Consider the following 17,693-nt stretch of genomic DNA (forward strand, 5'->3'; position numbering starts at 1 on the left):
ACAGCGGAAATGACTATCACGGAGGATAAGGAGAACGCATTCGGTGTGAAGAGGATTCGAGCGCCCTAACCACTTGGCCATGCCAGATCCTGTCACGACTTACCGAGCCCACTGAATACTGAACTACTTGTTAGTCATACATCCCAAATAGTACTAGATAAGTAAAACCTGAAAAGAACGTTTAGTCAACGTATTTCACGTGTTTGGAATGACTCACATTTGACCTTTCTCACTAAGGTAGTTTATAGACTTCTAAACTTGCAGAATTTGAATTTCGCGCAAAGTTACACGAGGGTTATCTGTCTGTTTGTTGTTGTTTTTGTTTGTTTCTGAATTAAGCACAAAGCTACACAATGGACTATCTGTGCTCTGCCCACCACGGGTATCGAAACCTGGTTTTTAGCGTTGTAAGTCCGCAGACATACCGCTGAGCCACTGGAGGGCAAGGGCTATCTTCACTAGTCGTTCCTAATTTAGTAGTGTAAGACTAGAGGGAATGCAGCTAGTCATCACCACCCACCTCCAACTCTTGGACCACTCTTTTACCAGCTAATAGTGGGATGGACCGTCACATGATAACGCCCCCACAGCTGAAAGGACAAGCATGTTTGGTGCGACGGGGATTCGAACCCGAGACCCTCGAATTACGAGTCGAACGCTTTAACCCATCTGGCCATGCCGGGCCTTGTAAAAAATAAAAAAATAGATTAAAACTACTATTCATTACGCACCTTTGATTTCGAGCCACAATGGACAAGTTAAGACGAACGTGTAAACAATAACAACAAGTATCTCTTGTCAAGTAGCAACCAGTCCTGCTCCCCACTGGCATAGCGGTATGTCTGCGGACTTACAATGCTAAAACCCAAGTTTCGATAACCGTGGTGGGCAAAGCATAGATAGCTCATTGTGTAGGTTTGTATTTAACTTCAAAACAACAAAAATCACCAGCCCGTGCCAGGCCAACAGATATAGGAATATAAATATACGACGGTTTGTTTGTTTTTAATTTCGCGCAAAGCTACGCGAGGGCTATCTGCGCTAGCCGTTCCTAATTTAGCATTGTAAGACTGGATGGAAGGATTCGAACCCTCGAATATAAAACGGATGTAGATAACAAGTATTGTTTTATCGTGTGTTTATAAATGAAGCAACGAATATCTCGTAATGTTTCACTGTGGTCTTGTGAGCTCCTTAGTCAATGAACCTCATGTAATGTAACTTTGTGAGATTCAGCTTTTTTTCAGCTTTTGGAAGACATTGGTAGACAGCGTGCAGTAAGCTTAAACCTTGTGTTTATGATTCTCCAGATGTAGAAGAACTGCCACACACACAATCGAAAACATTTCTCAGCCTTCCTCACGACGAGTTCGTTTCCTGGCGGAATCACCATTAGCTATTTGTGACGTCACGTTTCCTCGCTAAACAACCTACGAGTTGGTAGAACGAGATTATCTCGTGCAAGCCCCAGCAGTATTGCATCAGGCCTGCAGTTCTGGTTACGTAGAAAAATGGACGCGCGTGATTGGCTGGGACGCATACATCAGAGGATGTCAACTGAACGATCCACGTGTATAAGATCCACAGTACAAGAAACCTCTTACAAGAGTGTTAACTCTCTCCAATGTTCCTAGGACTAAAGACAGATCCTAAACATCAACTGTCGTCCGCATATCATGGAGCGCGGAGAGATGTGGGTCTTTGGATACGGGTCTCTAATATGGAAGCCAGGGTTTCAATACCAAGACAGTAAACCTGGGTTTATCCGAGGGTACGTTCGACGGTTCTGGCAAGGAAATGACTCTCACAGAGGAATTCCAGGAAAAGTAAGTGTGGGGTGGGGAATTGTTAAAATGGAACGTTTCCTAAAACAACTGGTAACAAATATCAAATGCACAAATAATTAGAGCAAGGATTTGTGTTATGTATATGGCTCTGAGATTCATAAATTAGAATGAAGTTTCCACTCACAAATTAACTCACTTATAGTGACGACAGAGTATATAAGTATTCGTGGTCTGCCGTACATATAGTGTTCTAACAGAAATTCAGACTGTTAGGGACAGTTTTGTACTTTAATGGTTGAACTATATTAACAAATGGCACGGTTTTTAGTTTTTCTTGGTGATGGAGGACGGAGGAAAAATGGAAGATGGACTGCTTTTTTGTTAATATTGAATTTTTCTGTAACTTTTGTATCTTTACGCTTTTTTTTTAGGGGTGTTCAGGGCACTTAGCCTCTTATCATGATAACTTACTACTCAAGGAGTACAAGGAACCATTAGGGTGTAGTTTTATAACGTTTTATAAAACTTTTGAACTGTAAAAAGAAGCTTGAAACAATGATAAAAAAGGAGAAAAACACAAGGATAAAACTAGTTTTAAATATCTAAGTATAAAAAGGTTAATCAGGCAGATGACACTAACGTTTAAATTATCACGTGTGAAGTGCACGCGAAGATTTCTGATCACGTTAAAATCTTTAATATGCAATTATTTAACGAACATTTTACGTGAAAGAGGGACAACAAAGATATATTATGTATCATTATATTATACTCTGACAACTTTCGGATTTTTATTCGTTAACCATTATACCGTTGTTGTAACATTGGTGCGTTAACCATTATACCGTTGTTGTAACATTGGTGCGTTAACCATTATACCGTTGTTGTAACATTGGTGCGCTTATCGTTAACCATTGGTTAACCATTATACCGTTGTTGTATTATACCGTTGTTGTAACATTGGTTCGTTAACCATTATACCGTTGTTGTAACATTGGTGCGTTAACCATTATACCGTTGTTGTAACATTGGTGCGTTAACCATTATACCGTTGTTGTAACATTGGTTCGTTAACCATTATACCGTTGTTGTAACATTGGTTCGCCATTATACATTGGTGCGTTAACCATTATAACACGCCAGGTGGCACTTGATACACTTTAACACATCATACAGCACTAAGCACCCCTCAATCTTATCAACAACACATCATATAACACTAAGCACCCCTATCTTATGAACAGCACGTCATATAGCACTAAAGCACTCCTCCATCTTATCAACAACACATCATATAACACTAAGCACCCCAATCTTATGAACAGCACGTCATATAGCACTAAAGCACTCCTCCATCTTATCAACAACACATCATATAACACTAAGCACCCCCACTAATCTTATGAACAGCACGTCATATAGCACTAAAGCACTCCTCCATCTTATCAACAACACATCATATAACACTAAGCACCCCCAATCTTATGAACAGCACGTCATATAGCACTAAAGCACTCCTCCATCTTATTAACAACACATCATATAACACTAAGCACCCCCAATCTTATGAACAGCACGTCATATAGCACTAAAGCACTCCTCCAGCTTATTAACAACACATCATATAACACTAAGCACCCCCAATCTTATGAACAGCACGTCATATAGCACTAAAGCATTCCTCCATCTTATCAACAACACATCATATAGCACTAAAGCACTCCTCCATCTTATCAACAACACATCATATAACACTAAGCACCCCCAATCTTATGAACAGCACGTCATATAGCACTAAAGCACTCCTCCAGCTTATTAACAACACATCATATCACTACTAAGCACCCCACTAAAGCATTCAATCTTATGAACAGCACGTCATATAGCACTAAAGCACTCCTCCATCTTATTAACAACACATCATATAACACTAAGCACCCCAATCTTATGAACAGCACGTCATATAGCACTAAAGCACTCCTCCAGCTTATTAACAACACATCATATAACACTAAGCACCCTGAATCTTATGAACAGCACGTCATATAGCACTAAAGCACTCCTCCATCTTATCAACAACACATCATATAACACTAAGCACCCCTAAAGCAATCTTATGAACAGCACGTCATATAGCACTAAAGCACTCCTCCAGTTTATTAACAACACATCATATAACACTAAGCACCCCAATCTTATGAACAGCACGTCATATAGCACTAAAGCACTCCTCCAGCTTATTAACAACACATCATATAACACTAAGCACCCCAATCTTATGAACAGCACGTCATATAGCACTAAAGCACTCCTCCATCTTATCAACAACACATCATATAACACTAAGCACCCCCAATCTTATGAACAGCATGTCATATAGCACTAAAGCACTCCTCCAGCTTATTAACAACACATCATATAACACTAAGCACCCCCAATCTTATGAACAACACGTCATATAGCACTAAAGCACTCCTCCAGCTTATTAACAACACATCTTATAAATAATACATCATATAGCACTAAGCACTTGTTGCTTTAAAGAACAAGACATCAGAAGACATAAAATGTGTAGGTCACTTTTAGCCATATTTCCAGATCCAGAGCAAAGGTCACTGTAGTTTGTCAAAATTTTAATTTAAAATAACACTATGTTTCACACTATGAAATGCTTGTTTTACATGTGATACTGGTCTTGCTTCACATAAAAACAACAATTTCTTTATTTCTTTCAGCCGGGAAGAGTTGCAACATTAATTGAAGACAAGGAGGTAAATATTTTCTTACAATTTGTTCGTGTTTAATACATTAGAAATGGTAGCTTTAGTAACAGGTTGACACATTACACAATATTTGTCATGCAAAAGAAAAAAAATTCACATAGCCAGAAAGACTGATCATAAATAAAGCTTTTATTTATGAAAAATATTTTTATGTCTTATACTGACAGCTTCAATATAATACATTTGTTTTTAGTTTGCTTAAGTCAAGGAAATAGGTCTTGTTGTTTGTGGATAAGTTTATTGCATGTTGCAATGTGAACAAGTAAAGAAAACTTTCAATAACAATGAAGTAAAAGTAGGGGTGGCTAATACCAATTGTTCAAAAAAAACAATGTAAACAGAACAGTAGGGATGGCACTTCTACCATTCCTACATAATGGACAGAAAATGTTGTAGAATGTTAACAGACAAACAGGATAAATTAAACTCAGTTATGATTGAATAGTTATATATACATTGCTATATGTTAATTGTTGTCTGTGTTGTTATCTAGAAATGATACACATGTCATTCCTACTCTCACTTCCTTTTTAGAAAAGTGTTTCTTTGTTTTTTTAAATACAGTGTTTCAATAGACATAGAAAGATTGTATTTATAACCAAGTTCTAAATACAGTGTTGTTCCAACTGTTATATTCATTGTTTATCTATTATTGGCTGATAATTTCTGTTTCATCCTGTACTTGTAAAAGGAACACCAGTTTCTGTAAAAAAACTTAAGTTCAAGAAGTAATGATAACATCATTTACACAAGAATTATGATTATTTTAATTGTTACTAGTTGTTGGTGATACTTGTAAAAACAGATAATATGTAACCCCAGTAAAATTGGTTGACACCATGTTTTGGTTTTTAGTTATCATGTAATAAAAAAAAGAACAAGAAATTCAAAGTTGTTGCTATGATATTTACATTCTTAGAAGTTCTGATTCAGTCACTGCACATATATTGTTATAAAAGTAAACACTATATAGCATTGTAAGGTTCTGATAACCTGTTGAGAAGATGGTTAAAAGTACATTTTGATTAACAGTTCTAGCCATTCTTACGTGAGTAGTACTACAACTACTTGCTTGATAAAATGTACTTGCCTTGACAGGCTACAAAAATTCACCGTACTTGGGTAATTACTAGAGCCTCGGGTCAGATTCGAACCCAATACTTCTTGCAAGGTAGAAAAGCGCCCAACTCAGTCATAGACCCTTCCTAAAGTATTTTTTATGAATTCAAATAACTACATTCCTCCTTCCCGTCTACACTCTGATACATCGCCCTGGTGTCTTTTCTGGTGTTTTTTTTTGGTTTTTTTTGGGGGGGATGGAACATTAAGTTTTTGTTACAGTATCTGCCCTCAGGTGAATTATCTGTTGCCCTAACGTGTCGGAGGTTCAGGTTATTGTTTATTGTCTGAGTAACATTTACCTATTATAGAATAAAGTCGTATAATTTGAAGTTCTATTCGTATTAGTTCCATCGCGACTGTGTTTTCACCTTTGTTTGATCTTTAACCTTAACTTATCAGATATATTTAAGAAATACTTCTAGTTATCATATCCCCCACCCATACCTCTTGCCATTAGCTTTGCGATATTTATGTGTGACGTTTAGTAGCTTTGAAGATTTTTAGGCTTAACCAGTTAGAAGGGTTCATCACATCTTGACTGGCCTATTTCTCTTCGCTCTGTTACCTAAATGTAGAAAGTAAGTAGGACAAGGAGCTTTTATCCAGGAAATCTGTGTCAGTTTGGATAATTTAAAAGAACAGACCTTAAAAGAAACTGTCAGCCAGTAAAAAAAAAAGAAGTCTCAGCGAAATCTTATGAAACTTTATAATATACTTTAAAAAGTGATAAAGTATTTACAAACCCTTTAGGAAAGAAAGTAATGCAACGACTTCGTAACAAACCCTAGTCAAAGTATCAATAACTCACTGCTCATAAAATACCAAGAAATACAAAAAGTTGTTACAAAAACAACAACAAAACACTGTTACTGTCTTTAAAATATTAATATAAATTTAAAGTAACTTTTTAAAATCTTTAATGAAACAAATTATCATAAGATATTACCATAATGAAACAAATTATCATAAGATATTACCATAATGAAACAAATTATCATAAGATATTACCAAGACCGTCCAAAGACGAAAATAAAACCATTTTTTTATAAAATTATCTACAGGTAATAAATTATTTCAAATTGTAACGAAACATAATGAAGACTTAATTATGTAAAACATTGGGAAAAACTATTTGCTAATGTTAAGCGCAAAGCTTAATAATTGGCATCCTTGTTAATTATATTGTGTCGTTACAATTTTGTTTGCTTGTTTGGAATTAAGCACAAAGCTACACAATGGGTTATCTGTGCTCTGTTCACCACGGGTATCGAAACCCGGTTTTTAGCGGGGCTAATACACAGACATATTGCTGTGCCACTGGGGGGGGGTATGTCGTTACGAACCAGAAGATTTAGAATATAGAACAAAGTCCTTGTAGATTTTGTTGTGCCCTTACAAACCTTAGAAGTTGAATAGAGAACAGAGACCTTGTTGATTTTATCGTATTTTTTATAGAAGACCTTGAACAGGAAGTTGTGGAAAGTAAATACAGCTATAACTAGAAGTTTAGCATAGATTTGTGGATGACATACTTAGCATTTGAAATCACCAGTTATATTCTCTTATTTAATTCTGTTAGCTTGTGAATTCAAATAATCAAACACTAAGGTTTAATATACCATATGTACACATATTCAAAAACTTCGATTTCTGTATGTCATGTGATCCATTACTAACGAAAAGTTCAAACCTTCAAGACAGTCTTACAATAAACCCACTTAGAGTAGAAGAGGTGCAAAGCAATCGAGGGCGTTTAGAAGAAACCTTCTCTTCGCCCTACACGCGAAGTTAGATTTAGCTGGACTGATGATTAATAGCTGTGAGGTGGCTGTCAACCAGCAATGTCTTAAATAGGTTTGTGGATCTGTTGAAGCCTATTAGTACTTTTCTTGAAGAAAAGAAAAGATTCTATCCTCAAATGGGAAATGATGAATGGATGCAAGATCTAATGTTCCTTACTGATATAATGAATCATCTACAAACTCTCAACTTGGCACTCCAGGGGAAGAATAATATTGTTTCTGATCTTACTCAGACAATTTTCAGCTTTCAGAATAAAATAAGACTTTTTCAAAGAGACATATTGTCAAGAAACTTCAGTTACTTTCCCAATTTCAAAAGAAGAGTAAATATATTCCCTGATATTGAAGTAAAAGACCACAAAGTGGAAGAATACAAAGATAAATTACAAGGACTGCTTGATAATTGCCTAGACAGGTTTAAGGACTTGCAGAATTTGAAGCTCTGCTTCGCCTTTCTTGTAAATCCATTCAAGCTTAATGTGGTCAATAACACTATGTAACATAAATTTTGTTCCTGGATAGTATGTGTTATTTCTTAATTGCTTATGCTGTAAAAGTACAGAAAACAGCCATTATTCCTTTCAAACTTTGCTTCTGTGACCTGGATAATGAAATTTAGAAATTAACCTATTTTCTATGTGAAAACGGGCAAATTTGCATATTTTCATTTACATAAGATCTGAATAAAACAACATATGAACAAGGTGAGCGTCAAGGATATGGACTTTCAGGGACATCCTGCGACCCATTTTGTTGTAGTTCTTCGCCAAAGCCTCAACCAGTTCCACATAATTTTCGGCCTTATGATTGCCCAAGAAGCCCCGAACCACTGTGACAAAGCTGCCCCAAGTTTTTCCCTTCCTGCTGAGCTTCTTGGGGAATTTTGTGCACTCCAGGATCTTCTTTATTTGTGGTCCAACGAACACACGAACTTTGACCTTTGCCTCAGACAGCTTAGAAAAGAAGTCTCGAAGGTACTTGAAGGCTGCAGACCTTTTATCAAGAGCTGTGACAAATTGTTTCAAAAGGCCCAGTTTTATGTGCAATGGTGGGAACAACACCTTCTGGAGATCCATTAGTGGCTCACACTTGACATTGTGCCTCCCTACAGATAACTCGGACCGTTGTTGCCAGTGCTTCCTGTTGTAGTGCGCTGCGGTATCCCTGCTGTTCCAAAGGCAAATATAACAGGGAAACTTGGTAAAGCAATTCCAATTGTCTCACACAGACCGGATACATTGTGGCAGAAGCAGAGCCCATCTTGATGAGTGAAGAAGCTTGAAATATGTCAGTAACGCTTCTTTTGACTTACGACTTGCACATTTTCATCTAACAAATCCCACTCCTTGAGCCTAGATGTCAAAAGCTCGGCATTCGACTTTGTTAGACCAAGATCTCTGATCAAGTCATTGAGGTTTCTTTGGTTGGGGTGGTATGGGTTTCTCTCACCAGCTGCACCTCTGACATTGCAATCAGGATCTTCAACGTCTACCTCCTCTTCGACAACATTCTAGAAAGTTCTTTACAGTTCGAGAAAATTCTCTATCAGCTACTCAGCACTGAATCTACCTGTAATGTTCTGGAAAATGGGTAAATTTGAAATTTTCATTACCCAGGTCACAAAAGCAAAGTTTGAAAAGAAAAATAGGTCTTTCCCATTTACTTTAGGCATAAGCAATTGGGAAATAACACTTTCTGCCCAGAAACAAGAAAAAGTAAAAATTTTGTTACATAGTGTAATGGTTGTCCAATTCTTGAACCTCTGGCCACGGAATAATCTGTTGTGGAAATGGAACTAATAGAACTACAGAAAGACCTGGTTCTAAAGATGATCTATAAATCGCATTCTACAATCGAGTTCTGGAAGCAAGTTCCTGAAATGAAGAAAACCAGTGTACGATTCATTTCAGTGTTCAGCACAACGTTCTGCTGTGAATCGCTGTATTCTTCAATGAAGTTTGTGAAGTCGAAGCATCGTGTAATCCTTACAAACCAACACCTGACGGAGCTAATTCGTACAACCCTAACAACATATCAGTTGGAATTTCAACGACTCACAACCAAGATGGAAACTCACAAGACCTCTACTAGCAGTAAATAGCCTAACAGTTGCATCAGTGTCTGTGTCAGAAAAATATTATGATGACTAAAATTTTGTAAGGTGGTATCTGATTAAAATAACTCTAATTTTATTGTTTTACATATTTTCCTCCATGTGTTGACCAGATATTTACTAAGACAAATAAATATCATTAAAAATATCTGTTTTTAACCCTTTTATTTTTATTTTTTGCAGTCTCATTTAATGTTAAAGAAATACAAATTTGCATATTTTTTTGAGATGTTTCCGTAGTTCATTACCGTATTAAATAACTCAATATAATTAAAACAATAATCAGCCTGAATTTTAAAAACACTTGGTATAAATATGTGCAGTTTGTGATTATTGAATCTAATACAAACTAACAGTTTAAAAACTACATACATGAATAAATATTATTACATACATGTATTTATTACTATTTATATAAAATTTATGTAACAAAATGTACATGTAACAATAAAAATATGAGTGTAATGTTTGTTCATGTTTTGTGACTCACAAACATCTGAAGTTTATCGTATGTGCCTCTTACATTAAGCAAGTTTGGCCATTCGTGATATATATGTATTACATACTAGTTGAGTTTAAGTGTGTAGATTTGGAATACTGTTATGTCTAAAGAAAGTTTATAAATCGTTAAGTGATGTCAGTCTTTAGCTGTAAGTAAACTTTCTTTATATAGAGTTCCAGGTCTGAAGATCGTGTAGTCATGATAGAGAAATCTTTATATCAACTCTTGTAAACTGTGGTTTTAACATGTAAACGTACGAGTTGGGTTAAAGAAAAGGTTTTGGTTTATTAATATTTTGAATTTCGCGCAAAGCTACTCGAGGGCTATCTGCGCTAGCCATCCCTAATTTAGCAGTGTAAGACGAGAAGGAAGGCAGCTAGTCATCACTACCCACCGCCATCTCTTGGGCTACTCTTTTACCAACGAATAGTGGGATTCACCATAACATTATAACACCCCTACGGCTGAAATGGCGAGCATGTTTGGTGTGAAGGGGATTCGAACCCGCGACCATCGTATTACAAGTCGAGTGCCATTACCACTTGCCCATGTCGGGCCCTTAAGTAAGGGACAGTCGATTCTATTTGGCATTCCTATATGTGCACATGTTCTAGTTTTCAGGTGGCGCTTTTGGTTTGTCAACGTAATCATCTTTGTTTCACTGAAGACGAAATTAGTGCATTCCGAAATGTTCAAACACGTAAATAAAATGTTTTATCAACCGTATTCACCTTCATTATTAAACTTTGGTTACCCCATAATAGTTTGAGTTTATTTTGTGCGTGTGTAAAGAAAAATAAACGATTACATAAAATAAGCCATCACAAATAATAAGTCGATAATCTTAACAAATAACTCACCAATGGTAGTTAACTTGATAATGTTTCACAGTGTTATTTATGTCTTTTTTTGGGTACAGTTTTTCAAAACTTATCTCAAGTTTTCATTGCAGGAACTATTTTATACTCGTCAGTTTTAGATATATAAAAACAAATTTTAGTTTGATTAAAAATTCCTCTGAGGTTTTAAGTGTGGCATTTTTTTCTCTGTTGTTTACAGTATAAAAAAACAACAACCTCGAATTAGTTCCAGTTGTTATTTCATGTTATTTTATTTGTAAGTTAACTGAAAGAATGTTCTTCAACAAGCTTGCTCTATCTTATAAGACACTCTAACGATTTTTTTACTTTTTTTGGGGGGGAGGCATTTCTACGACTTATTCTGTTAACGTTAATAGTTTATACGTCGTAGAAGTTTCTAGAAAATAACTCAATTGAGTTACATGAATGTGTGAATATTCTCTTAGTGATGTGCAGACTCATCTAAAAAAATAAGTTAAATATTACCAATAGAAAAAGAGCGCGACAGTCCAAAGTGGGTTGTCCACTTCATTTTTTTTTTCTGGTTCTGTATGGCCAGGTGGCTAAGGTACACGATTCGTTAATTCAAGGGTCGCGAGTTCGAATCCCCGTCGTGGAGGCATTATGATGTGACGGTCACTCCTACTATTCGTTGGTAAAAGAGTAGCCCAAGAGTTGGCGGTGGGTGGTGATGACTAGCTGCCTTCCCTGTAGACTTACACTGCTAAATTAGGGACGGCTAGCGCAGATAGTCCTCGTGTAGCTTTGCGCGAAATTCAAACCAATTATTTTTTTACATTGTTGTACAACACTTGGTTTCATGATTTTGATCTTGTTCCTTGTTGTAAGTTGCACGAATTTCGTCATTGTAACCTCTTCCATATACAACGACTAAACAGAAATATTGTTGCAATGTTTTTATTAGGTGTTTTGTTAGAGAGACGTGGAAAGTTAATCCTTTAGGTTGAGAGGCAAGTCATAAAGTAACTAAATTATTGGTGTTAATTGTAGTATCAGTGTATGGAAAACAAGCCATTATCAGTAAGGTTGACATTATATAAGCTTTGTTTGTTTTTGAATTTCGTGCAAAGCTACGCGAGGGCTATCTGCGCTACACGTCCCTAATTTAGCAGAGTAAGACTACAGGGAAGGTAGTTAGTCATCACCACCCACCGCCAACTATTGGGCTATTCTTTTACCAACGAATAGTGGGATTCACCATAACATTATAACACCCTACGGCTGAAAGGGCGAGCATGTTTGGTGTGAAGGGGATTCAAACCAGCGACCCTCGGATATAGGCTTTGATCCTTTATTGGTCGAAATAACGTGAGCATTTTCACTTTACTGAATTTCTAACGTTTCAACTGTAACATTTAAAATTTTCATTTCCATCTTAATTTGTTGAGTTCGATTACTTTTCTTTGTTAAGTGAGAAAGACACTTATGTTATGTTTCCTTTTTTGTCCAGGGGATCACGTGGGGTCGAGCTTTTCAGCTTCGGCACGAAGATGCGATACCATCTCTCGAGTATCTCAACAACAGAGAGTCAAAGCTAGGGGGTTACGTCACTACCATTGTCCAGTTCCAGCCACGTGATCTTAAAGATCCGCCTATCCCAGTGATGCTGTACATAGCACTGCCGAGCAACAGGATGTATCTTGGGTCAGCTCCCCTACAGGACATAGCTGACCAGATCGTCCATTCTGAGGGCCCTAGTGGCCATAACGTAGAATATCTGTACCGCCTGGCGGACTACATGCGCGAGACTTTCCCCGACGTCTGGGATGCCCACCTTTACACTCTGGAGCTGTTGGTCAAAGCGAGACTCGAGGAAAACAACATTTCGCTGCAACACCTTATGGGAGAGAAATACCTTGAGGATTTGGATCTTACTCGGCACTCATTGGATGATACCAACTCGGACTCGGCGCCAAGCAGTCCAAGACCTGACGTAGCAATTCGCAATGGTTTCGACTTTGCTTCACACGTACCTCCACGAAAGTTACGTTGCCTCGACCTCTAGTAGTGATGAGCAAAGTGATTAGCTTGGTTACCAATTCGGGGGTACAGAGAGTGTCAGAACTTTTGTTTCGGCACAATCTACAGTCTGTCAAATAATTGGAGATGTATACATTGCATGCACATGAATCTTTAAACTCTCCAGCTATTGTAAACTGGGTTCCACTGAGACGTGGATTATTTCCTATTTCTGTTTTGTATTTATCATTCTCGTTCATGATCCAGTAACCACACACTCACAAAGAACAATGTTATTTTGATAAAGCATTTTCTATATTTATTTTACGTAGTTTTGTGATAAACAACATTGTGCTTTAAGTGAGTTGCTTTTAATACGTTTCCCTCCGATGACCAGATGCCCTATCGCCTATGTGTTATTTGTCATTAAGTAGACTTGGCACAGAACTTTGTATTCTTACGTTTTTAAAAGCTCTAGTATTCTGTCTCTCCCACCCTTTTCATCATAGCTATCTTCACTTCCATACTTTAAAAGTTTGGGTTTTGTTTTTACTTATTTAAATCGACAAGCTTTCAACCAGTAATGAAAACTTAATTAAACTTTATAGACAGGAAAATAATGTCACTTACGGTTGTGTTTAAAGAACTGTGTTCTTGGTCGTACAATCTATGGTCTTTCATTAATTTAGTAAAATATGTTTGTTTGTTTTTCCTACTACTATCCGAGGGGCATGTACCTGAACTATCTGATAATATTCGCTAGTTCATCTTCTTTCTAGTCTCATATAATTCACCAGGTGGCGCTATTTCAACAAAATATTGAGGGGGAATAAAGTTGAACTTAAGTTTCTACAAAACCGCTGATGGCGTCTTTGAGTTCAGGCATCAACTGTAATAACAACGTAAGAACTAGGAGGTCATATGAAACAGCAAAGACTTAGAAGTTTCGGCATTTTATATATTAATATTACTCATTTCCTATAAATATAACACATCAACAAGACGTCATACATACACCCTTCCTCCACCTCCACGGGTGCCTCTGAATTCGCTAATACCGATTCTGTTGTCCGGTTTCTTTCTAACAATCCATAGCTTTTATCCTAACTGGTGGTAAGCGCAACAGTACGTAACTCAGTTATTTAACTGACTATTTATTTTCTAAGTTATTACATTACCAAACTATTTATATATATATTGTATTACTGAATACATAAATAAACGATTTTAGTTTTGGTGAAACGCTAAGTGGGAAGCATCAAAATACACAGCACCCACTGCCGTCTCTCCAAAATCAGTGATGTGTTCAGACTACAAACAACACATTAAGATGTTTGTTTTTTGCTTATTAGAAACTAGGACATTGTGTTTAAACTAAATATTTGTACACAAATGTTTCAGCATAACCTAGTGTTTGGTAGTTGCTAGTGTGAATTTATAAATACATATAAGACTGTTGGAAACTAAAGGAGAGCAGCTAAACCGAGAAACCGCAAAAACTAACATCTTTTAAACATTATTTGTCATTTCTCAAATAGTACTACACATAAGTTGTCACCATTCAGACATTTTTAGACACTACTAAACATTTGTTAGACATTATTTGTCACCATTCATATATTATTATGTATTTTTTAGACATCATAAGACATTTTTCAGACACCACATGACATATTTCGGACATTACCAGACATCTTTTAGACATTTCTCAGTCACTACTAGATAGACATCTTTCAGTGGAAGGAGGTGAACACAGCCAGATTCTTCATGACAAACATACATTTTTGCCTGTCTAGACTTATCATTTTCCGACTGTTCTTAATATAGTATTAAAACCTTCTAACATACCGCCAAGCCAAATGCACACAACTGTGATAAAAATAAACCAATCAGGCGAACAACCACAGACACTTTGAAATGACTAAGTGACTCAACACTGAACATACAGTGTAATAAAATAAAACTAAAAACAATAAACAAGGTTGTAAACAAATAGTTTTATTTTCCAGTGTTGGTGAATTATTTATCTCTTCTGATTGTTAATGGAAAAGGTTTATTCTTATATTCTTAACAATAAATAATTATATATATCTATATATACAAGTAATAAAAGAGATGTGACCAGAATTAGGACGATTTTTATCAGTGAATAAAATAGTTATTTCAAAAATACGCTTTTCTTCCTGTTTTATAACAACATATATATAATAAAAATGTTCTACTGCGCACGTTTTTATCAACAATCCTCTGTGCTGTACCCTACAAATACATTGTTATAAGGTAGTGTCATGTACAGTATGAACACATTATTATCAATGTTATAAGGTAGTGTTATGCAATACACCTACAGTATGAACACATTGTTATCAACAATCATCGTGTGCGGTACTCTTCCAATATATTGTTATAAGGTGGTGTCAAGTACTATATGTGCAGTATCAACACATTGTTATCAACAATCATCGTATGCTGTACTTTTCCAATACATTGTTATAAGGTAGTGTCATTTACTATATTTACAGTATAAACACATTGTTATGAACAATCATCGTGTGCTGTACTCTACCAATACATTGTTATAAGGTGGTGTCATGTACTATATGTACAGTATTAACACATTGTTATGAACAATCATCGTGTGCTGTATAATCTACCAACACATTGTTATAAAGTGGTGTCATGTAATATATGCACAGTAAGAACACATTGCTCTCAACAATCATCGTGTGCTGTACTCAACCAATACATTGTTATAAGGTGGTGTCATGTACTATATGTACAATTTAAACACATTGTTATCAACAATCACCATGTGCTGTACTCTATTAATATATTGTTATAAGGTGGTGTCATGTACTATATGTACAGAAGGAACACATTGTTATCAACAATCACCGTGTGCTGCACTTTACCAATACATTGTTTTAAGGTAGTGATTAGTACTATATGTACAGTATGAACACATTGTTATCAACAATCATCGTGTGTTGTACTCAACCAATACATTGTTATAAGGTGGTGTCATGTACTATATGTACAATTTGAACACATTGTTATCAACAATCACCGTGTGCTGTACTCTACCAATACATTGTTATAAGGTGGTGTCATGTACTATATGTACAATTTAAACACATTGTTATCAACAATCACCATGTGCTGTACTCTATTAATATATTGTTATAAGGTGGTGTCATGTACTATATGTACAGAAGTAACACATTGTTATCAACAATCACCGTGTGCTGCACTTTACCAATACATTGTTTTAAGGTAGTGATTAGTACTATATGTACAGTATGAACACATTGTTATCAACAATCATCGTGTGTTGTACTCTACCAACACATTGTTATAAAGTGGTGTCATGTAATATATGCACAGTAAGAACACATTGCTCTCAACAATCATCGTGTGCTGTACTCAACCAATACATTGTTATAAGGTGGTGTCATGTACTATATGTACAATTTGAACACATTGTTATCAACAATCACCGTGTGCTGTACTCTACCAATACATTGTTATAAGGTGGTGTCATGTACTATATGTACAATTTAAACACATTGTTATCAACAATCACCATGTGCTGTACTCTATTAATATATTGTTATAAGGTGGTGTCATGTACTATATGTACAGAAGGAACACATTGTTATAAACAATCACCGTGTGCTGCACTTTACCAATACATTGTTATAACGTGGTGTCATGTACTATATGTACAATGTGAACACATTGCTCTCAACAATCATCGTGTGTTGTACTCAACCAATACATTGTTATAAGGTGGTGTCATGTACTATATGTACAATTTGAACACATTGTTATCAACAATCACCGTGTGCTGTACTCAACCAATACATTGTTATAAGGTGGTGTCATGTACTATATGTACAGAAGGAACACATTGTTATCAACAATCACCGTGTGCTGCACTTTACCAATACATTGTTTTAAGGTAGTGATTAGTACTATATGTACAGTATGAACACATTGTTATCAACAATCATCGTGTGTTGTACTCAACCAATACATTGTTATAAGGTGGTGTCAAGTATTATATGTGCAGTATCAACACATTGTTATCAACAATCATCGTATGCTGTACTCTTCCAATACATTGTTATAAGGTAGTGTCATTTACTATATATACAGTATGAACACATTGTTATCAACAATCATCGTATGCTGTACTCTACTAATACATTGTTATAATGTGGTGTAATGTACTATATGTACAGTATTAACACATTGTTACGAACAATCATCGTGTGCTGTACTCAACCCATACATTGTTATAAGGTGGTGTCATGTACTATATGTGCAGTATGAACACATTGTTATCAACAATCATCGTATGCTGTACTCTACCAACACATTGTTATAAAGTGGTGTCATGTAATATATGCACAGTAAGAACACATTGTTCTCAACAATCATCGTGTGCTGTACTCAACCCATACATTGTTATAAGGTGGTGTCATGTACTATATGTACAGTATTAACACATTGTTATGAACAATCATCGTGTACTGTATAATCTACCAACACATTTTTATAAAGTGGTGTCATGTAATATATGCACAGTAAGAACACATTGCTCTCAACAATCATCGTGTGCTGTACTCAACCAATACATTGTTATAAGGTGGTGTCATGTACTATATGTACAGTATTAACACATTGTTATGAACAATCATTGTGTGCTGTACTCTACCAATACATTGTTATAACGTGGTAT

At 36.0% G+C, this 17,693-nt stretch overlaps 1 protein-coding gene across 1 annotated transcript; it reads left to right on the forward strand.

The window, feature by feature from the left end:
- The first annotated feature begins 1,540 nt into the window (after window positions 1-1,540).
- LOC143226763 (putative glutathione-specific gamma-glutamylcyclotransferase 2) lies at window positions 1,541-15,119 on the forward strand. Its single transcript, XM_076458153.1, has 3 exons — window positions 1,541-1,826; window positions 4,523-4,558; window positions 12,441-15,119. The coding sequence occupies exons 1-3, from the start codon at window positions 1,677-1,679 to the stop codon at window positions 12,993-12,995; spliced, it is 741 nt and encodes a 246-aa protein (XP_076314268.1). The 5' UTR covers window positions 1,541-1,676; the 3' UTR covers window positions 12,996-15,119.
- The last annotated feature ends 2,574 nt before the right edge of the window (window positions 15,120-17,693 follow it).

Source organism: Tachypleus tridentatus, chromosome 9 (assembly GCF_004210375.1).
Source record: "Tachypleus tridentatus isolate NWPU-2018 chromosome 9, ASM421037v1, whole genome shotgun sequence".
Taxonomy (NCBI): Eukaryota; Metazoa; Arthropoda; class Merostomata; order Xiphosura; family Limulidae; genus Tachypleus; species Tachypleus tridentatus.